This window comes from Bradysia coprophila, assembly GCF_014529535.1.
Source record: "Bradysia coprophila strain Holo2 chromosome X unlocalized genomic scaffold, BU_Bcop_v1 contig_20, whole genome shotgun sequence".
Taxonomy (NCBI): domain Eukaryota; kingdom Metazoa; phylum Arthropoda; class Insecta; order Diptera; family Sciaridae; genus Bradysia; species Bradysia coprophila.
The window spans coordinates 1,127,742-1,150,837 of NW_023503307.1; the positions used below are offsets into that span (position 1 = coordinate 1,127,742).

The 23,096-nt window shown below is 35.2% G+C and overlaps 3 protein-coding genes across 3 annotated transcripts in view; 2 read left to right on the forward strand and 1 right to left on the reverse strand.

Moving 5' to 3' along the window:
- The window catches only part of LOC119068791 (probable serine/threonine-protein kinase DDB_G0272282), a 43,843-nt gene extending 40,258 nt beyond the window's left edge, over window positions 1-3,585 (forward strand). The window contains exon 18 of the mRNA XM_037172553.1: window positions 1,761-3,585. Coding sequence (XP_037028448.1) covers window positions 1,761-1,879 — 119 coding nt within the window. The 3' untranslated portion in view covers window positions 1,880-3,585. The remainder of the gene's footprint in view (window positions 1-1,760) is intronic.
- A 5,410-nt stretch (window positions 3,586-8,995) lies between these two features.
- Window positions 8,996-12,444, reverse strand: LOC119068793 (ABC transporter G family member 20-like). Its single transcript, XM_037172555.1, has 12 exons — window positions 12,360-12,444; window positions 12,105-12,266; window positions 11,649-11,767; window positions 11,194-11,591; window positions 10,982-11,130; window positions 10,772-10,907; window positions 10,623-10,706; window positions 10,383-10,568; window positions 10,121-10,316; window positions 9,813-10,062; window positions 9,351-9,743; window positions 8,996-9,283 (listed from the first exon to the last, which is right to left on the reverse strand). The coding sequence occupies exons 1-12, from the start codon at window positions 12,416-12,418 to the stop codon at window positions 9,109-9,111; spliced, it is 2,307 nt and encodes a 768-aa protein (XP_037028450.1). The 5' UTR covers window positions 12,419-12,444; the 3' UTR covers window positions 8,996-9,108.
- A 5,755-nt stretch (window positions 12,445-18,199) lies between these two features.
- On the forward strand, window positions 18,200-21,949 carry LOC119068794 (SCY1-like protein 2). Its single transcript, XM_037172557.1, has 6 exons — window positions 18,200-18,652; window positions 18,711-19,543; window positions 19,927-20,596; window positions 20,925-21,138; window positions 21,203-21,285; window positions 21,343-21,949. The coding sequence occupies exons 1-6, from the start codon at window positions 18,517-18,519 to the stop codon at window positions 21,756-21,758; spliced, it is 2,352 nt and encodes a 783-aa protein (XP_037028452.1). The 5' UTR covers window positions 18,200-18,516; the 3' UTR covers window positions 21,759-21,949.
- The last annotated feature ends 1,147 nt before the right edge of the window (window positions 21,950-23,096 follow it).

Sequence of the window (23,096 nt, forward strand, 5' to 3'; positions counted from 1 at the left end):
AAAGAAAGTGAATTGAGACTGCCTGCGTGAAGAATCGCCCATTCAATTGTTTTCTGTGAAATGCCTAGTTTGACATTTGGGAGCAGTTACTTGGCTTAATTCGTTTCTAATGTATTGAAATTTCTGATATATACGGATATATACTTTCATTCGTCTGTGTTTCCACGGATTTTGACTATTGAAGAGGTATTTCTATAACCTGACAATCAAGCTTTATTAAAATCAGCCAAGCTATTTTACGATTTTTCTTTATCTGTTAACATTGAGTCCGACCAAGTGTCAGTACGAATAACAACTTGAATGCATGGTCCCATACATTTTCTGATATGCAGCACACAGCTATATTTTTCATACGTCAAATATGCGTTACACAGCTATGATATAGAGTACACAGCCACAATATGCAAATCCTAGCTATAACATGTGTTGTCGATGCATAATGTAGCTCTGTAATCTATAATATAGTTGTGTAACTCACATTGCAGGTAAATAACCAACATTAATAGGATATGCGTTCAGTAGCTATATTTTTATAAGTCTTGCAGCTATATTATAAGAACTGCAGCCACATTATAAGTTACACAGCCTTTAACGAAATCCACGAATTTTCCGTGAAGATAATTTTCTCGAAACATTTTCGCAAAAGTAGTCAGTGATTTAAATCCTTTGACGAACGGAAAACCTGCCCAAGAAGAATATGGGATGGCAGATTTTTAAACCTTCTGTGAACAGCAAGCTAATCGCGACAAAACCACTGAATATGTTACTTCTTTTGCTTTGAGCATTGCGTAATCCAAATCTTGTACTTCCTTAGTTTCACTTTACGTTTTGGGAACAACAACTCGAGATCATCATTCATTGTTGACGATTCTGTCAATAACAGAAGATTAGCCGTTTGTAAAAGGTGTATACAATTTTGGTAAAATTTAGAAAAGTAGAGTAATGCAAACATTATTAGGTGCTGATATTATACCCAATAAGGGTATACACTAGACAAGTATGGCGTCATAAAGTCAAGTATTAGCGTGATCCATGTATTCGCTAGATCCATGTATTCGCTAGCATTAATATGTTATTATCATGAACGGTCAGTTTAACTGAAGCTACAGACGATCTTATGATGACAAGACAATGTGAACAGAGCAATTATTAAAAATATTTTAGGTGACTCAAAAACCTTTCAGATGTTTTTTTTTCTATTCGAAGAAAATTCATAAAAATCACAAAAATTCCTAATTGGTTCATTTTCGAGGATCCTTTCACATTGAACCATTTTCATTTCCACTCTATCTTTTATGTGATTTATGGATTAGATTACACAAAATGTGACCATACACAATTCTAACATCAATAGTTCATGTAGCGTGTACCATGTTTTGCAAACAATAATCGATTCATTCCTAGCATTTAAATAGTTGTTGATATCTTACTTCTAACACAACAATTTGACAATTATTACCAAAGCCTTAGATAAGATTAGTCCGTACTCAATATTTCAACGTAAGTATTATGTTAGATTACTAGAAAAGACCGAGCGTGTCCTAATCCTAAAAGTAAATTCCCATCAATTTTGTTTAACAGTCGCATTTGTAGCGCATATAAGATCAATTAGAGCAGAGATGCAAATAGAGCTAAACAACCAACCAGTTCAATTTACTAACTGCAACTGTTTGATTTCTGATTTTTTATTTATTTTCAATATTCAATTTTAACGACCAACATAAATTAATAGGACAAAAATTTATAAAATTTTAATGTAGAACGGGCAATGGCATCTGTATCCAAAAACACCGAAACAAATATTTTATCAGAAGACGATCTAACATCACCTGTAACACCACTGCCAATATATCAACAACGTGATAATTTCTTTTGCTAAATGAAAACAAAAAAACCAGCCATATGTAAAAAAAAAACAAGTGAAAATAAAACCAAACTGAACATGAAATGTAATTTATATATTAAACTCTCAATTATTATATCAATTTGACATATACTCGATTAATGAAAAATTCATGAAAAAAAATGGAAAGATGGAAAGAAAAACACTGATTTGTACATACGAAATAAGACAAATTACATACAAGAAGAAGGTTGTTTGTACATTAAAATTTAAATTCTAATTTCACTGAATCAATATTAATAAAGGAGGCATCTTACTTCTTCATATCATCCGATAAGGAGTGTAAAATAATAATTTAAGTTTTAAATTGAAAAAAATTGATTTTTAAGGTAATAAAACAGTAGGTTGAAAGAATATTATGTACTTACACAAACATATCAATTCTATTAAGTTGTTGAGTCAGGTTTTTATCACGTTATCGTACTTAATTTTACGAAAAATATTTTTATTATTTTGCTAAACAAAACGACCAATGATTATAAAAATATCACCAAAATATATCGTCGATAAAATTCATGTAGACGTAAAGTGTAACCTCAAGCTCAGGATGAGCGGCAAGAGTGTAATGAATTGATTGTTTATTACGATTTCTTACAGTGCAGATGACGATTGTCATAAGCCAGGGCCTTGTTTCGGGAAACTTTCTTTAATTTTCTAAAAAAAAGTTTTTGGGAAAATTTGGAAAAATGATGAAAAATTTAGGACAATTAAGAAAAGAAATTTCCCCAGTCATAGTCGCTTAGCTAGAACTTAAAACTTAAAAAAAAAGTTTTTATTTGAAAATGTGTCCGACATGCAAGGTACCTAGCTTAGTTAGTCTTGATATCAAAAAGAGTAATAGATTACGACAGTGTACCATGTAATTTTTACACTGTTTCAGGTCATGTCGTTCTACTACAATTCTAAATGCTTGCCTGATGAAATTATTTTTTTTTAAACATCTGATAGAGGGAAGTGAGAGTATGAGCCCTGTATCAGTTGTTTAAAAACATTTTTCCAAGTGTTGCTCAAAATCATGAAAGCTGAAAATTTATGACATTGTCACTGAGGTGTGACTTTAGGTACACAAGAATTGTTATTCTTTTTGGTTATTTAGTTTTAAAATTCTTTTAATTTTATTTTTCTTCTTTGCATCGTTTTCAAGATTATTCTTTTTTCCGTCCAAAGATGAAAATGATTTTGAATTTTGTCGTAATATCTCTGTGGTACATAATGATGAATATATTTTGAAGAATAATATCAAATAAAACGAAAATTATTTTACCTTTGAAAGCATTCAAATATCAAACCAATAAATCACCTTATCATAAAATAGAATATCGTAAATTAAATAAAATTTATGAAAGATACGGTCCTTAAGTATACAGAAAAAGTGGGAGGGAATAAACTAGTAAATTGTATGGATAGAACGGGAATAGAAAGAAATGGAATTATCGTTGAAATAAAGTAATAATCTTGCCAATTATTAAAGTTAAATTAAATGAAATTAATTAAACAAAATGAAAGAAAATTCAATTAGAAACTTGGTTTCACACCAAAAGGAGACGAAAAACAAAAATCTTATATTATAATGCTGAAGCAAAAGTCAATTTAACAAAAAAAAAACAAAAGAATTTATTTCTATTTCGAAATTATAATCTCTATCTACATTATGCATATCGCACAAAACATATAAATGAAAATCAAGTTTAGAAAAGAAAAATCAATTCAATTCCACGAACCGATCCGATACACGGTCTACGAAGTAATTAAAAAAAACTGAAAAATGGGACAACAAAATTATTCTGCAAACTATTTTGACTTAGAAAATAAAAATCTATTAAATCTAAAATTAAATGAGAAAGTAAAAAAAAACATTTAATGGTTTAAATTGAAATTAAACAAAGAAAACAGGATTGTAGAAACTTAATAAAAAAAAATTATTAATGAACTTAAGGAACTTATAAATATAAAGGCAAACACTGATAAAAGAAAAAAAAATAGTAGAAATTTTAGTGGAAAACAGAAATAGGAATTTAGAACGAAAAACACTGTATTCAATTGTTTAATGTTGTAACAAAGCTTTAAAGCTCTTGGAGACACGGAACACCATCATTTATTTTCGCCGCACACAATCGGACCATGACAACAAAAGAACATTTTAAATTAGGCTTTTAGAATCGTAGAGTATGTTGCCGAAAGTCTTTTTTTTCTGCAAGAGACAACCTTATTTATATTAAACTGAACATCGCGTCAGGATTACAATAAAAATCAAACAAATCATCAACACTATTGGGATACACGATTTTTGTTTTACATTTTTCTTTTTAATTTACATCCATTTCGAAACGTTCACAACAATTTAGCTGAATGACATCCATGCCTCAAGCAGATTTTTTTCTTCATTATTTTCTAACTGAAATGGGCTCGATCCTGAACTATCTATGAGTTTTCTTCGCTCGTTTATTTGTATTTTTTCTGAATCAAATTAAAAAAGCTTATTCTAACTAAAGACAGTGACATTTTATAAATGAGAATTTGATTACCTAAATAACGGAAATAAATATACCGTCTCCCGGAAAAATGGGGAAATTCAATCTTATCTGTTCAGCAAAAATGTGTTCAGCGAAAATTTTTCAAAGAATTTCGTGTCATTACGGAAAATTACGACCACTGGCTATATGGTTGATTTTAGTGTGTCATTTTTTATGAATTCTATACTATCAAAGAGAGGAGAAATTTGTAGTAGTCCTTTGTTTGCTAGTATATTATGTTATCGCCAGGGAAATAAAATTAACATTTCAGCGATCGAACATCCGAGCATTTAATCTTTTGAAGATCGACAGCGACGACAAAAAAAAACAATTAGCTCTTGTTTATTATTGTCACTAATGAAGTAAAAGATTTCGTATCAATCTGTTGTATATGCTTCGTTTAAAAGACGATTCTGGTGATACGCTTACTGTGAAACAATGAAACAATGAAAATCGTGTAACCAAATAGAAAAACTAATGAACAAATTGTTCTTCATTTGAAATACAATAAACCAAAGACGTAAAATTTTATCATCGTTTCGAATTTATGCGATAACCTTCCGGGTTCCGTTTTCTTTATCATTTTTTTTTTAATGAATCAGCTTTGCAACAACTTTAAATGAAAATGATAACGAGATTTAATTAAGCATTTAGAAAAAAACCCCTAGAACAATAAATAGACTGTTATCAATTTAATGAAACAAGAAAAGCAAGACCTAAATCGTCACATTGTTATGTTCTTATTGAAAGAAAGAAAGATATGAAGGAAGGGAAACGACTAAAATTATAATATTCTACACATCCGCTATATATGACTATACTCTATATATATTGGCACCAAATAAAATAAAACGATGCCATCTAGCGACTTTTTGAATTTTTGAGACTTTAAGAGAAAATTGAATTTTTAATTTCTTTTTTAATCAAAAGCATAATTTAACTTAAATAGAGATCTTTTAGTTGATATTAGATGGAAGGAAGACACTCTTCGGTTTCTTTGTTCTTATTTTTCTCAGTTTTATCCGAACCATAAACACATTACAATATGAAAATCATTAAAATAAAAAATTAATAAAAAAAAATATAAACCGCGCGACATGGCAGCCTCAAAGAAAGCCTTGTAAATAAAATATTGGTAATGATTTTTTCTTAGATTTGTATACAAAACATTTGCATAACATCAGGTAATATATTCAAATTTTTTATATTTTTTACTTAAACTCTACGAACATTTAGTTTTTTCTAAACAAAAAAAAATATAATTTTTTCTTTATAACTGGTGCTAGATGCGTTATTTAGTGTAAATATTATTCAGATATGTATACATTCTCAAAAATAAAAAGCAGTTGCTTACTGAAAATATTTCATACGATTTTTTTAATCCTTGTAACTTACCTTTCTTCAGATAGAGCCTTCAAGTTCAACAACGATTTTGACTGCTGATTGAGATTAAGAGCGCTCACCCCTTGGCAATTTTCTAGCCTACATTTGTGCGCAAAAATATTCGTTATTCGATGATTTCTCTGAACTAAAATCTTTTTTTGAAAAAGTAAAACCATTAAAGCATACATAAATGTGTTACTTTTAAGGGAAAAATTGGTTTGTGGTCGTTAACTTAACGCACTTGGACATTTGATTTGATACTGCTGACAGACAACAAAAATGACCTCGACCGATTCGTAGAAGAATTTTCAGATGTAGCTCAGGAGGTAGGACTTCGTTTCAACCCCGAGAAATGCGAGCTGTTAATCCGAGATCCAAACAAAGTCGAATTGAACGATGTACCAACGCTTCAAGTGGGCAAACTAAACATCAAAGTAGTGGAGAAAATGAAATACTTGGGCACATACATAACCAGCAATCTAAACCGGCCTTTGGTAGTACGCGACAGAATCAAAATGGCATATAAAATTACGCATTCACTTCTGCCGTTCTTACGCTTGCACAAACTTCCAATGAACTTAATAACGAAAATATACAATACCGTTATCGCACCAGTAGCTATATATGGATTGAAAGCATCAACGATGACACGCCGAAACAGAATCTCGCTTACAAATATGGAACGTCAGATACTACGAATTATGTCCGATACGTCGAGTGACAAGCCATCCAGCACGCAACCAAAAATAATGCTACAAAATAAAACGATAGTCAAAAGGGTGATGGTTCAACGAATACGCTACCACCGGCACATTGAACGAAGACCACACGATCATATTCTTAAAGTCGCGAGACGCTTTCGAATCATATGGGAAGACACATTACTTAAAGAAGCAGCAAAATCGGGAACCACCGATCTGTTACCAAATGTGGGAGACGACGAATTCGATATGAAAGCTGTAGAACAGGCCATATACGACGGCAATATATCCGAAGAAGAAGAAGAATAATACCACAAGTTTGTATCGTTATAATCTGTTATTAAATTCTTAACAGCTAAACCTGAGTATTCAAGAAAGGTGAATCTCACAAGGAGATCTTAAATAAAGACAATTAATATGAACCATTCTCAGAGCAAACGCACGATAGTCATCATAGATAAAAGGTGAATCTCTCAGAGAGACCGGAAACTCGTCACTAATGTGATAGATGGTGAATCTCCCACGGAGATCGGAATAACAACAACAAACTAAACATAAATGTCGTAGTTAGTCGAACTGTACACCAGCTGAGGGTCAGTTCTTTGTGTGTTTGTCCATTTTCCACATACCTGGTTGGCCTAGCGTAATCTAGGAGGCATAGCAAATGGAATACATCGCTCGCTGGGTATAGTGAAGTCGGAGTCGGAGTTAACTTAACGCACTTGGAGAAACCTTTGCAAAACACTTAAAGATTGAATTTTTCTCACGATGTGTCTAAGAAAACATTTATCACTCGGTTGCATAATGGTTATTCAAAAGAAAATCATTTTATATGCCTGCCGCATGCGGAAGTTGAACATTACGCAGCACTTTGCCTCCTCCGAAAATGATCCATTACATTAAGAATATTTACAGTTCATTTTACGTGAATTCCATCGTGGTAACCAGTTTACACATGGTACAGACAATAAACGAGGATACTTCGGATTCTGCTAAGTAATTCAATAATTCGGAAACAACCTTGTGATGCTCGCAAACTCACTTTAGAGGGCAGGTCGCGGTTTGTCGCATATCCTTACGGAAGTATATAGAGCACACAACGTGAACATAGGTGATCATGAGCGAGAGCGTTCAGACTGGGCGTAAATCGTTCTATTCGGACGTAGAATGATAAATGATGTTTTCGCATATGGGTAACTCCAGGGTTAGTTGCGTTACAAATTTCGTAATTTCTGAGGCATAAAGTGAGCTTTATGTGTTGACTATGTTTTGCGGTAACAGATCAGTCTATAAATTTTCTAAGACTCAGTGCTTTCATGCCAACAAGAATTGGAATTTTTAGCCTGCGAAGTGTCACTTGTGTGATCGAAGAAGTCGGCGGTTAGTTGCACCAAATGTAAACTGATTTCTGTAAACTTTTTTCCCTGATAGCTATGGTCAAGACGCGCAGTTTAAGTTCAATATGAGGTTGGTAGCCCAAAATTTGTGGGAGATACGTATATAAAAGTTATATTTTTCGGTGGTCATTAATAGCCATAACTATTTTTTTTCGAAATTGGTGGTTTATGCCCAACAGAAAATTTTGCTTTGGCTCAAAACCGTTTAAAAAAAATGGTTACAAAAATTTTCGAGATAACCTCGACGAGTCAAAATTCTAGAATGACACTTATCACCACTGGAAGCTGATTTCATCTACTTCACTCACCCAACTAACCTGATCGAGCCAAAGGTATTTTTCTCGTGAAGTCATATGCTGTAGCTTTCGAATGACACCGATCTTCAGTTTTTATATGAAAAAATGTAATTTTGGCAACGTTTGGGTCGAGGTGATTTCACCTTACTTCGAAGCAGAAACCAAAACACTTCTAAAAATTTAATTTCGTGTCATTTGGTGCAATTGTGGCATTATAGCGTTCGTTTCTATATGGAAACAAACAGAAATCATTTGAGATTTATTGAGAATATCTTGGAAAGTCGAATACAAACAAACACTTTTTGGTCATATCTCCCCGAGATGTTATGCCAATGACCTCATATTGGTGTCAAACTACGCGTCGATTTTCGGCCACCGACCTAATGTGGCTTAAACGACGCGTCTGGTCAACAGAGTTACCCATATAACTGAAGAAAAAACCCGAGGTCGTATGTTGGTTCCGCAAGTTACACCACTCCAAGACCATTGATCAGAACTTTGGTATGTTAGGGTTTATTTGGGTTCTCTTCTTTACTTTCCGGATTGTTAAGGTTGTAACATATTGGTTCCTAAAATTCCAGCATCCCATATGGTCGCAGTTCTAGAATTCAAGGAATTTGAATGATTTGGGTTCCCTTCTAGACTTTGTGGTTTATTGAGTGTATTTGAATTTCCAGCGCCCCAATCCGTAGTTTTTTTCCTGAATTATGTTTTATACGAAGATATACAGGTAATTGCGCTATGTGCTTCTCCGCTTTACACAAAATGAGTCATAATGGTGAAAAACATTTCCGTTTCTTTTTTATTTTTCTTTTATTACTTCCCAATTTCCCAATTACTAAAAAAACTACATTACGTGAGGCGTCACAGCTATTAATAATTGAACAGCCAAAAATTTGCTTCATTTATATGTAATCACATACGTTTATATTTGAGAACCACTAATGTAATCACCAAGAACAATATGATCCACGATACTGTTGAAATGTAACCTAAATATACTTCCGGTTCGCACAGCCCCCATCCCCTTGCAAGAACACTCCTGAAAGCTGTGGTGGCTTGGGTTAACGGTAAGAAATATGATATGTACCTGATCGCAATACAGTTAATCGTCCAATGTTCAATAAATTTTCAAATGAAAGTCTAATGGCAATTACCTCAATATTAACGGCATTCCTTCTATGGGCCAAACCACACCGCTAAGTAACATTATTGGATAAAACGAGCCTATTGCTAGTGGAAATGCACTGTGTTCTGTTTCACAAATTGCCGATATAAGAAATCCGAAGCACATGCCATTCATGCCTTGCAACAAAGTTATACCGATGGCCAGGAATGTACTTCCAATGCATGATATTCTGAACACTACCAGCACGAAAATCAACACCAAAGCCGTCTGGCCACACATAGCAACAAATTGAGTGATTACTTGTGAAAATAGAATTTCACTGGACGACACACCAGCCACCCAAGATCGATCCCAGAGGCCCTCAGCTCTTTCTACGATCAACGTGGTTGCTGTTAACGCAACCGCCAAAAAGAATATAATGCTAACGGGGATAGAAGGTGAATTCAACGTAATCACTGAATTTTTGTTTGTTTCGTTCCGAGCCACTTACGTTAGTACAATGCCAGGAACAGCAAAATCAGTGAACGTTGACGTGCTGCTACCATAAATTGGCTCATTAGTTCGAATTGGTACATTGCCCAACTTCGGATTGTTATCACAGTCTTTTAAAAGGCCTTGAGAGAAGTCTAAGTAGGTCATTTGTATGTCACGATTCATTAAAGATGATATTTGTTGATTAGACAAGTCAAACCACATCTGGATTTCGGATTGATCCAATACTTCATCACTAGCGGTTCGCCCTGTAAATAATCTATTATTTTCAAAGAAACTGTGAATTGCGTGACCGCAACGACAAACCCAGAAGCATTCGACCAACCATCGCAACTGAGAAATTTGCATTAAAATAAATTGCGGCCCATGCTTGACCGGTTTTAACAGCCTCAATAGCAGACTCCGAATCGTTATGATACTGTCGTAGATAACTTGGATTCAAAAGGCTCAAGTATCGACAAGAGAGTCTTTGGAAATGACATCCTGGTTCGAAGTTACATTCCTATTTGGAGACGAAAAACCCATATAAGTCGAACAGATGAAGAGATCAATTTGGTATTCAATCTACCGTTCCATTCACTTCCATATTTGCAATTGCCAACGTTAATCCATGTGGATCACGTCCAATTGCTAAGCAGAAAATCACTATCTGTACAATGGGTGCGAGAAAACAGAACAACAGTATAGGGAGATTGCGCCATATTCGCAAGAAATTTTTTTTCAACAAGGCACGTTGTTTCCTCCTGAACGTAACCTGAAAACAGATCGAAAAATAAGGCATTTTGATATACTAAAAAGGTGGATTTACTTTGTTCATGCTTTTTTCCTCGGAAAAATCGTCAAATTGAATGTCCCTTAAATTTGGAACCAATGCGGAAATTGAGCCATTAAGCTAAACGAACATAATTGAACAATGAGATTTCTGGCAAGGTGAATTATCAATCCGATCTCACTTACACCAAATGAAGACTGATTATTATTGCTGCTGGTTATCAGCACTTCTTTGCTTTGGTAAAAATTTAAACCTATGACACCACTGTCTTGACTGATATAAACTGGTGCATCCAGCTTGTTCCTGAAACCTGACGAGCTGCTGCAAATGGAGGAGAATGGATAAATCGAATGGCGGCGGAATTTCAATCGGGAAATATTCTTTCGTGTATCTACCTAATGTTCAATTCTGAAACTTCGTTGGAAGTGCCCTGTTTCCGTGACAACTTCAAAAAAATACTTTCTAAATTAGTACAGCTATACATCGCCATCAGTGTCTGTGGCGATTCTTCAGCTAGAAATCTTCCGGATCTCATCAATCCAATCTAAATTGGAAAGCCAGGGATCCGTCAATAATTACATATTCATATTTGGTATCTGTATTTTACCATGTGAGCTTGTCGAGCCTCTTCAATGTAATGCGTGGTAATAATAATGGTTTTCTGGGCAGTTTTGCTGAGATGACTAAGATGATTCCAAATATTCTGGCGCAGCAACGGATCAACCCCAACGGTCGGTTCATCTAATATAAGTAAGTCGGGATCATGAAGCAATGCTACTGCAAAAGAAACACGTCGCTGCTGACCGCCGCTTAGATTTTTTATGAAACGATTTTGCGATGGTAAATCTAGAAAATCTAAGAGAAACTGCAGACGCTCGTAAATTTTGTTCGTTTTCATTCCGAATATCCAGCCGAAGTACAGCATCGTTTCTTTGATAGTAAATTCACCGTACAATGCTAGTTCTTGAGGCATATAACCGACTCGCTTTCCAGGAGCACCAACATCTGTTTCAAAATTTATCGATTATTTTGTTGTTGAAATTTCACATTCGGCATCCGTACCTTTTGTACCTGACTCTCCACCAAGAATCCATATTTTACCTGAGTCCAATTTTCTTCTGTTAACTATACAGGATAACAAAGTAGTTTTTCCGCAACCTGATGCACCGAGAAGCCCATATCTGGAAGTATACAGTGACTTATGGATGGAAAAACTAATAGAATTCAATTTTTTTTCGAGTACTACGGGTCGATTTCTACTATATACAGATCGACCCTTTTTGATTTGTTTGTAATTCAAGTAAAGATACACTAAACAGCCTCTAAACAGACTGTTTGAAAATAGCTATCTCAGCCAGACAGTAACAAGTTTAAAAATAGTCGAACGTCCTCAAAATACGCGTTTAACAGGTGCGAAAATGTAAGAGTTTTTATATTTTTTAATATTTTATCTCTATAAGGCATAATAGACCTATAGTCGATTAAATCTATCACCGCAACGTTTTTACGACAACTTACATAGTCCCTTTAGCTACTGTCATATTGAGATTAAGAAGAACTGGATTCGGTTTCGACTTGCTGCCATACTGTTTGAAAGCGTTGCGGACTGATACTGCTGGTTGCATTTGATTGTAAGCTTGCCCGCTACTGTCCATATTTCGTTCAACTGATTTACTGCAACTAATAAATAAACAAGAAGAAGATCGTAAAGCATATCCTTTTCTTGTCGTTTTACCAAAATAATTATTAGATTCAAATCCATCGGTGTTTTACCTCTTCATATTTTCGCATTTTTCTATTGTATGCATGTCTCTACTGAAATTTGTCACCATTTGCAATATAATTCTTATCGATCGAAAATGTGATCAAATACTGACATCGAAACATTTGTCCCAATAAAGCATCTCATCGTGTTATAAATTTTTTACTTTATTTTATTATGTACATACATATTTTACAAACATGTCGATATAAATAGCCATAGTTTGGATATCGTAGACGACTTGAAAACAGAAATTTATCTCTCTCTCTCTCTCTCTATCCTAATTTTCCCAAATACGTAGTTTTCCAGCTTTTTGAAATTGATAGATTTTCGCCCATTCCTTGCTGCCCCAGCAAAACCTACTGTTTCAAAGTAACTCATGGATTAGTAAATTTTGTTCTGAGAAAATATACTTTTGTCTTTCAACTTGATCTGCAATCATGATCAGCGATATTTCTTTGATAGATAAGTTGTGCAAAAATTCGGATCTATTTTGGAATCCAGTTAGAGTTACACTCACCTCAAAATAATTAGCAATAAATTCATGGCTTTAGTGGTTTTTCTTCAATTCAACTTCTCATCAGTTGTTCTCCGTGTAAGCAGTAAATTCGAGCATAAAGGGAATCGTACTGGCATGCGAAACGTGAGCGACTAAGAAAAACAGAGGGTCCCATGAACATTGCTACGTATTTTGAGGTGAGTGTATAACATTTTATTTTAAATTGATTCAATTGAAATGAGGATGAAACACAGATGTTCAAGTTACAGCGTCACCACTTAAAACGAAGCCGTTGAAAAACATTCGTAACAGGCGTTTCATATATTGTATACCTTGAATATATTTAATTTTTAATATTGTGATAAAAAGTTGACAAAATAAATTGTTTGTCAAACACAAACTTGACAAACGTCGACGTCTAAACTTCTTACACCATTTTTGTTTCCACAACAAAGAGTTTTCGAAAAAATAATATTCTTCTCTTATTGAGGACCGACTCCTTAAAGCCTACAATGGAGATTGAAACCTTTGGATCCATGGCGAATTTAAAAAGGAAACCTAAAGGACGAAGGTGACTCAATCACGGATCACTATGGGTCCGAAATCAAAAATTTGACCAAAGAAAATTTTACTCAAAAATAGGAGTTACAATAAACAGATGTTGTGGAAACCTCACCACTCTAATGAAAGTAGATAAACGGAATCATATAACCGAAAATAGGTCACGGGAATATCTATTTTCATATTTCATACTCGCTCTATTTCAGCACTACTCCTAGCGCCTCCAAATATTTTCTATGTTCATGCTATGACATATTTTTGGCCATGACATTCTCCAAATCGAATTGTATAATAATGATCCAATTAATGAAGAAAAATTTAGATTGTCAATTTTTCTTCATTCAGCCAAAAATGCGTCACCAATGCTTCACGGTGAAAGGTCGATTTAAATGTTTAAGCCAAAACTTTGTCGACTTGTCGGTTTTCCAGTCTATGTGAAGAATGTCTTGGCCAAAAAATTATTAATTTGAGTTCTGCCACATTGGCTATGCTGACCTATTATTGATGATTTAAATTTCACAGTTAAAAATTTGGCCCATCTAAATCAGTTATTACTTGAACTTATCCCCAAATGAGTAATCCTTAGTTTAATTAAATTTTAATCTTTTATGCTCTGAATTTTGACACTTGTTTACTATGCGTTGAAATGAAAATCTAATTTTAATACGATCGCAATGTTATTTGTAGTGGTATAAAAACGTATAATTCGAATCCATTCTACTTATACTTCAGAAAAAAAAATAAACCTTTTTCTTTTAATTGACGAGATTTGAACCCGGGATCTCCTGCACTCCAGTCGACGGTAAGATCACTTAACTGCCACAATTTGTTCTTAATACCAACGTGGCTTATTTTGAACCGTTGTTTCAAGGAAACTAATTCATCGTGGGATTAAAATGGGGATTAAATGCAAATTGCCAGATGGTATGATCGTCAGTTCAAAAGTCACAATGGTTTTCATGGTTTTCATTTTTATATTCTTCTGTAGTTTTTTTACCATTTGTTTTATAAAGTATTCAACAATTTAAATTCAAAAATTCCTAGATTGGTTTAGAGATTTCTTGAAAGTTTTAGAATCTTTACAGACAGACTTAAAATTTTTATACTTAGCCTAGTGTAACGCAAGGCAGAATAAAGCATCGGAAGTCTCATTGAAACATTTTAAGACCAAATTAATTTGTTTCAATTCAATTTTCTCTCATAAACGTATCTTGTTCTCAAAAATCGTGTGCGAACCAAATAAACACAAATTATCGTCGTTCAATCCCCAGTATTATTGTTTAGTCCCACTTTTAACCCCTGAAGAAATTACATTTTTACAATTTTTAGCAAGGATTCAAAACCTAATCCCGAAAGAATTAATTTGGCGACATGTATTATCACCCGGGGAATTATCCCCCAGACTGGAATTATCACCCGGGGAATTAACGCCCAGGAATTATCACCCAGGTCAATTGGAACTATCACCCGAGGAATTAACGCCCAGGCATTATCACCCAGGTCAATTAGAACTATCACCCGGGGAATTAACGGCCAGGCATTAACACCCAGCTATGTGAGAATGATTTCTCAGCAGTTTGTAGCTTAGAAATTATTAACCAGTGAATTGGGAATTATCACCCGGGGAATTAACGCCCAGGAATTATCACCCAGATCATTAGGAATTATCACCCGGGGAATTAACGACCAGGCATTATCACCAAGCTATCTGAGGAGTCATGCTTAATAAGTCTAGTTAATTGTGCATCATCTTAAAGGCATGCACAATTAGTCTAGTTAATTGTGCATCGTCTTAAAGGCATGCAAAAATAGTCTAGTTAATTGTGCATCGTCATAAAGGCATGCACAATTAGTCTAGTTAATTGTGCATCGTCGTAAAGGCATGCACAATTAGTCTAGTTAATTGTGCATCGTCATAAAGGCATGCACAATTAGTCTAGTTAATTGTGCATCGTCTTAAAGGCATGCACAAATAGTCTAGTTAATTGTGCATCGTCTTAAAGGCATGCACAAATAGTCTAGTTAATTGTGCATCGTCTTAAAAGCATGCACAATAACTCTAGTTAATTGTGCATCGTCTTAAAGGCATGCACAAATAGTCTAGTTAATTATGCATCGTCATAAAGGCATACACAATTAGTTCAATTAATTGTGCATCGCCTAAGAGGCATGCACAATTAGTCTAGTTAATTGTGCATCGTCTTAAAGGCATGTACAATTAGTCTAGTTAATTGTGCATCGTCTTAAAGGCATGCACAATTAGTCTAGTTAATTGTGCATCGTCTTAAAGGCATGCACAATTAGGCTAGTTAATTGTGCATTGTCTTAAAGGCATACACAATTAGTTCAATTAATTGTGCATCGCCTAAGAGGCATGCACAATTAGTCTAGTTAATTGTGCATCGTTTTAGAGGCATGCACAATTAGTCTAGTTAATTGTGCTGCACATAGGGCTCGGAACAGATCGGTTTTAGAGGATCTGAAATCTGAAAATGCGAATCTGCAAATTTTCAGATCAGATCGAGCGTGAAAATAATCTGATTTGATCTGAAAAATGCAGATACGCCATTTCAGATTTCAGATCAGTTTGATCTGCGAAATTATTAAATTCGTGAAATTACAAGGGATATTCGTTTTAACCAGCAATAATTCAAACGAGTAATGATAGGAAGTCGACATTCTTCGAGAAAATTTTGCGCCGAGTTGATTTGAAACCCATTACGAAGGTTGTACCGTTATCGTTGACCGAAAGGCATAGTTTCATCGACCGAAAGTACTTGTAGATGATCAGCCCAGTATGGAGAGTATTGAGGTGAGCTTTTACATCGGCTGTCGTGAGTTCCTTTACTAAGTTTAAGGTGTTGACGACTAGGAGTATTGACTACTGTAAACGTCGTATGAACAAGACGATGCTGACTAGAAAAGTGTAGGATCAATTTCCTCGGTCCAAGCTCTTATTTGTGTCATTTCGGGTAAAACCTAAAAACTTCCAGTGATATACAGATCATTTATTCGAAAGTGTACACACGATGCAAAATTAACTAGACTGATTGTGCATGCCTTTAAGACGATGCACAATTAATTATACTATTTGTGCATGCCTTTATGACGATGCACAATTAACTAGACTATTTGTGCATGCCTTTAAGATGATGCACAATTAACTAGAATTATTGTGCATGTCTTTAAGACAATGCACAATTAACTATACTAATTGTGCATGCCTTAATGACGATGCACAATTAACTAGACTATTTGTGCATGCCTTTAAGACGATGCACAATTAACTAGACTAATTGTGCATGTCTTTCAGACGATGCACGATTAACTAGACTAATTGTGGATGCCTCTAAGACGATACACAATTAACTAGACTATTTGTGCATGCCTTTTAGACGATACACAATTAACTAGACTATTTGTGCATGCCTTTAAGACGATGCACAATTAACTAGACTAATTGTGCATGTCTCTAAGACTATGCAAACTAAACTAGACTAATTGTGCATGCCTTTAAGACAATTGTGCATGCCTCTAAGACGATGCACAATTAACTAGACTAATTGTGGATGCCTTTAAGACGATGCACAATTAACTAGACTTATTAAGCATGACTCCTCAGATAGCTGGGTGATAATGCCTGGTCGTTAATTCCCCGGTTGATAATTCCTAATGATCTGGGTGATAATTCCTGGGCGTTAATTCCCCGGGTGATAATTCACAATTCACTGGTTAATAATTTAATTCTAAGCTACAAACTGCTGAGAAATCATTCTCACATAGCTGGGTGTTAATGCCTGGGCGTTAATTCCCCGGGTGATAGTTCCAATTGACCTGGATGTTAATGCCCGGGCGTTAATTCCCCGGGTGATAATTCCAATTGACCTGGGTGATAATGCCTGGGTGTTAATTCCCCGGGTGATAATTCCAATTGATCTGGGTGATAATGCCTGGGTGTTAATTCCCCGGGTGATAATTCCTAATGATCTGGGTGGTAATTCCTGGGCGTTAATTCCCCGGGTGATAATTCCAATTTAATTTTAGTTTTTTCAGTCTGGGGGATAATTCCCCGGGTGATAATACCCGTCACCTAAATATTGTAATACCATATTTTTATCTTTGTACCGAATTTACGTAATTTACCAATTAAATTCGCTTATTCAAAGTACCAATACGCTTTGCTCAGGAGAATATGACATTTTTGAGTTCAAGGTATATTTTTGCACATACTTTTTGTTATTTTTTTGCGTTCGGGCGCAGACTGCGTTATTAACCTGCTACTGACGGTCAGCATATGACCAGTATTATTATCGGGTCTATTACTACCATCGATCAAAGTATTTTTACGTGCTACATGCGTCGAAAACCGTACTTTTCATGTTTCAAGCACTACTTTCGACGCCCTCAGCATGTAAAATCTATAACATCAACATCCTCGGATCAACAAAATTCACACAAAAACTCTACTTTGCATCTTTTTATCCCTAGTCATGTAAAATACTATTAATCTGTTGATTTCAAATCTTGTACTTCAATTTTGTTAACATGCATTTAACTATATAAATGACCATGTCATTATTTTTGTCGTCGTTATCAATATCGTTCTAACGTGCGCACGTTTCCGGCAAAATAAAATATTGGTAAAGTCACCACGATTGAGGTACCTTTAAAATTGCATCATTGGTTAAAGTTGATTTTCATGTCTTATCTACCAAAAAACCCACCATCAAAGCAAAACGGCGACTCCTTCATATTTTCTGAATGATGAATAATGTGTCTGGTAATGTCAAAGAATATGTCATCATACTATTTATTTCGTGGACATCAATGACAAGTTGAAGTAAATATAAAATTTGCGGATTGCAGTTCTCTACAATTTTTCGGATCATTGCAATTTATCCAGGTGCAAGTCAACATTTATATTCAACTGACAAGATTCGTCCGATTTTAAGTCGAAATCAATCATTAAATGAACATATTGTGGAAAAAATTCATTTCGCCTCAACTCCATACGGAATTTTAAACTGTCCGTGAATGTATACCTCGAATTTGTTAAAACGATAACAAAAATTGGCTGCTCTTCGTTAATCCATTTGCTTTGAATCATCATGGATGTTATCAATAAATTCAATAAATTGTATTACACGGTGACCAATACGGTGTCTCAAATTGCTAGCGTTTTACCAGGAAATGCCGTCACGAAAGACTATGAAGTTTGTGAACTAATTGCAAGTGGTGGTCCAGGTATTTTGAAATCCTTTGATAATTTAACATTGATTTTGACACACTTAATTATCACAAGGTCTTCTATGGAAAATCTATTCCGGTCACAAAAAGTCTACCAGAGAAGAGGCATCCGTTTTTGTGTTCGAGAAAAAGATCCTAGACAATTGGTCAAAGGATGACCGGGAGAATATGCTAAACATTCTGCGCCGTAGTATCATTCAGCTGACTAAGATTCGACATCCGCGAATATTAACCGTACACCATCCGTTGGAAGAAAGTCGTGACAGTTTAGCCTTTGCAACCGAGCCGGTATTCTGTAGCCTGGAGAATATCTTCGGCAATTTAAACAACCTGACTCCGATTCCGAAAAGTCTATCGAATTTCAAATTGCACGACATTGAGATCAAGTATGGGCTAATGCAAATCATCGATGGAATGACGTTTCTCAACTATGAAATGAAGCTACTGCATAAGAACATAACGCCAGATTCCGTAATTGTCGATAAATTTGGCAATTGGAAAATATTTGGTTTCGACTACTGTGCCATAGGTCAAACCGGTGACGATGGTAATCAAACATGGCCCTTTGTGCCATTTAATACCTTCGCTCATGTGTTGTCACAGCCGAAATTAGAATTCATAGCACCGGAAGTCATTCAGTCGTCGGAAAATTCACCGGCCAGCGATATTTATTCACTGGCTTGTCTCATCTACTGCATCTATTCCATCAATCACAGACCGATGAAAACGTTTGGCAAAGATGTTTCCACCTATAAACGATATGCCGAAGACTTGAACAAAGGGGTTTATCCAGATTTGTCCTGCATTCCAGATTATCTGTCTGGCTATGTTAAATTGATGCTACGCGCTAATCCTGCGACAAGGCCAAATCTGTATGACGTATCCAAGGTAAGAGTATACGCTAATTTCTAATTAATGAATCGGTCGAGTCGTGGCTCCGTTGCTGTCGTCATTCCTTTCTTTCTATGTCATTGACACTTTCCAATCTCCACTTCCATTGCCAGTAGTTGCCTAATACAACAGCCCTTGGGCCCTGTGTTGAGTTGTGTCTTGAGCAACTGCAACGTCCTCTGTCAACTTAACTCAACTGTTAATGAGTTGATGCAGAGGATTTCAAAACGTTGCCTCAAAACGATCTACAGATTTCACATTGAAAATTGTAGAGCGTGGCCAAGTACTACGAATTGACTTAAGAACACCTTTCGTTCTTCATGTCCATACATTAGTTTCTTAGTTGTTTTATATCACCTATATCATCTATACTCTTTCAGTTACCGATTTTCGAAGAGAAAACAATCAACACTTTGCTTACTCTGGATACAATTTTCCAGTTGGATAACTTGGAGAAATCAAAGTTCTTTAAAACGTTACCGGATATGCTCAAAAAGTATCCGCACCGAATCAATTTCCAGCACGTGCTACCCTGCCTAACGAAAGAATTCACGAATCCTCAAATGATTCCATTTATACTTCCCAGCATAATATGCATCGCTGAAAACTGTACCGACGAACAGTACGCCTTCATTTACAGCAAACTGAAACCGGTTATGAAATTGGAAGAACCGATCCAAATCATTTTAATTTTAATGAAAAACATCGATTTGCTGATCAAATTGACGCCCAGAGAAAATATCGAAACGGATTTACTGCCGATGCTGTTCAGGGCTATGGAAACGCAGGTGGATAATTTGCAGAAACTTAGTTTGACGATCTTTCCAACCGTTGGTCCGTTGGTCAGTAAAAATACGATCAAAACGGAAATGATACCGCGAGTTCGGAAACTATGTTTGGCCAGTGACAGTACAACGATGAACGTATGCTGTGTACAGTGTGTGAGTAAATTGCTGGACTGTTTGGACAAGTGGATTGTGCTGGATCATGTACTGCCATTTATCATCGATATAAAGTCGAGAGATTCGGTTGTAGTCGCCGAGATTATGGGTAAGTTAGTTTTAAAGTTTTAAGAAAATAAATTTCAGTGTGCAATGTGGAGAGTATGGTTTGGTTTGGTTTGGAGAGACACATCAGATGATTTATTGATATATGCTTGGTTCATAAAGTAATTCCGTTGAATGACAAATGAACTCCAAAACTAGAAAAATCAGCCTTGACTGCCCACCTCAGACCTCGTAGTGGTAGCATACTAAACTATATTTTTGTTGTTCTGATTTTTAAACGATGAAAAGGGAGACTTTCCTTTAGTCTAATTCTTCTATCTTCTATCCCACAATAAGCGTCACACATTTTATGCAATTTTCCATCATTTCAGACATCTTAAAACTGATACATTCCAATCCAAAGCTGGGCATCACAAAGGACATATTGGCCTGCAAAGTCATTCCATTTTTAATGCCCATATGCGTGGAAAATAAACTCGATCTGAATCAATTTGAGACGGCCATAGCTATGGTTAAGGAGATGGTTGATTTTGTCGAAACTGAGCATCGAAACAAGCTGAAACTTTTGTCCAAAGACGAATCAAGGTCAGTTCAATTGTGTGGTTTCATTAAAAGAAAAGTTGAAAAAAAAATTAAATCGAAATTTCAGGGTGTCATCACTGCATAGTCGATCGAAAGAACCGACTGTATTATCAAATAATGCCATCAAACCGGAACCCACTAAATCTCCAGGTATTTCAATTTCATCAAAATTCGGAGAATTGTGCCGCTAAGGAAAATATTTTTCAGATTCCGATCTCCTGACAAGTATATCAGCAGCACCGGTTATTGCTCCACTTAATCCCTATAACTTCACGCCTAAGCCCCAAGTTCAGCCGTCAACGCAACCGTCAATTAATTTAGCATTAAACTCAATGAATCAGCAATTGAATATCAACAATAAATCGATGCTCACCAATACGAACACATCAGCATTCAGCAAACCAGCAGTAACGTACGCTTCAACTCCCAACTATACATTGAATACGCAATCGTATGGACAAATGCAGACAAATCCGTCGCAGTCATTGTTACCACAAGCTCCGAAATATCAAAACAACAGTCAGTCGTTATTACAGCCGGTAAATTCGAACAGAACGAATAGTCATCGGGAAGAAAAGCCTAAAGAACTGACGGCTCAAGAAATTATGGACTTTTTGAATTGAAAGATCAAGATGAAAAAATGAAATTGTAAATAAGTTAATTTATTAGTGGAAGAAAACGAAGGAGAAAAGAAACAGACTCGCAGGTTGACTCTATCATTATTCGAGCACTTAGTACTTAGTACTGGTTTCAAAACTAGAAAAAAAGAAGAAGAGAAACTGGCATCAATTATATCAAACCGGCAATTAAATCGTTAAAAATTGTGTTTTTCTATGAATTATGTGATTGGCGAACCACACAGGAGTCAATGGGAAAGTAGTCTTAAGGTCGCTGGTTTCGGAATATCGTAAGAGGTAAATAGCTTTCACATGAAACAAAAGCACCAATTAAAAAAACAATTAGGCCATCTACCGACTGAAAAAGTTTTTGTAGACCTCAGCTTATAATTCGGAACTGGTAAGGTATCGCTTGATCTGAAACTGATATTTGAATCTACCTGAAAATATCTGAATCTGACCTGAATTTACCTGAAATTTCAAAATCAAGAAAAATTCAGTTAAATCAGAGCAGATTACGGGTATACCTGAAAAATCCCAGGTAAATCTGATAAGAACTGAACCTGAATAGAAATTGTTTACCTGAGACCAGTGAAAACCAAAAGAAGTTCAGGTTTCAGGTCGACCTGGCCTGTTCCGAGTCTTTTCGAAGACTCACACGACCCTCAACGCTCAACTCAAAGTTTTTTTAACTGTACCCCACATAAATTAAACTTTTATTTAGTGTTTGGAAAGGTAGGGTGTTTTGATGACTAGCGATCATATTCCCGCTTCATTTTTAAAATTAATTCAAATTGGTCGAAAAATCCACCGAGAAGTTTAAGAGTTATTTGAAACTTAGCAGTTCTTAAGAGTATGACTATGTTCATTCTGAATCGCTACATCAAGAACCAACAGTTTAAACGTCTTACCAACTGTGAGAAAATGCATTTAAATCGATTTTCTCAAATCGATCGGTTATGGACTTCAAGTAACAGCTGCCAAAAAGTGTAATATTTTCTATGGAAAAGTTTTCGAGATATTTTTACGGTGCCAAAATTTGTTTTTCCTAACTAGTGTTGAAATATCGCGACTTCGTCACGTATTACCAACATCGTTTAGGAAAAACATTGTTGCTAACTTATGCTATAATGCTTTTTAAGCGATAAAAAAAGCATTTTAGCATACGTTAGGAAAATACCTATAATACGCTGCCCTGTTTTAGTACTCTATGTAGAGTACCACTATGAACCACCTTCCAGACACTTTGTGCTGACATAAAATCAAAAAGAACTGTTTTAATACTCCGTGGAAAAAGTTTTTTTTTTTCAAATTGTCCAAAATATTTTAAACATTAAAGTTCTG

Coding starts and splice junctions, on each gene's coding strand:
- LOC119068793 (XM_037172555.1), bottom strand. CDS start 12,418: ATGGTGACAAATTTCAGTAGAGACATGCATACAATAGAAAAATGCGAA. Junction 11,592..11,648: donor TGGAGAGTCAGGTACAAAAG/GTACGGATGCCG, acceptor ATTTTGAAACAG/ATGTTGGTGCTCCTGGAAAG. Junction 10,063..10,120: donor GGTTGGTCGAATGCTTCTGG/GTTTGTCGTTGC, acceptor GATTATTTACAG/GGCGAACCGCTAGTGATGAA.
- LOC119068794 (XM_037172557.1), top strand. CDS start 18,517: ATGGATGTTATCAATAAATTCAATAAATTGTATTACACGGTGACCAAT. Junction 18,653..18,710: donor AATTGCAAGTGGTGGTCCAG/GTATTTTGAAAT, acceptor AATTATCACAAG/GTCTTCTATGGAAAATCTAT. Junction 19,544..19,926: donor ATCTGTATGACGTATCCAAG/GTAAGAGTATAC, acceptor ATACTCTTTCAG/TTACCGATTTTCGAAGAGAA.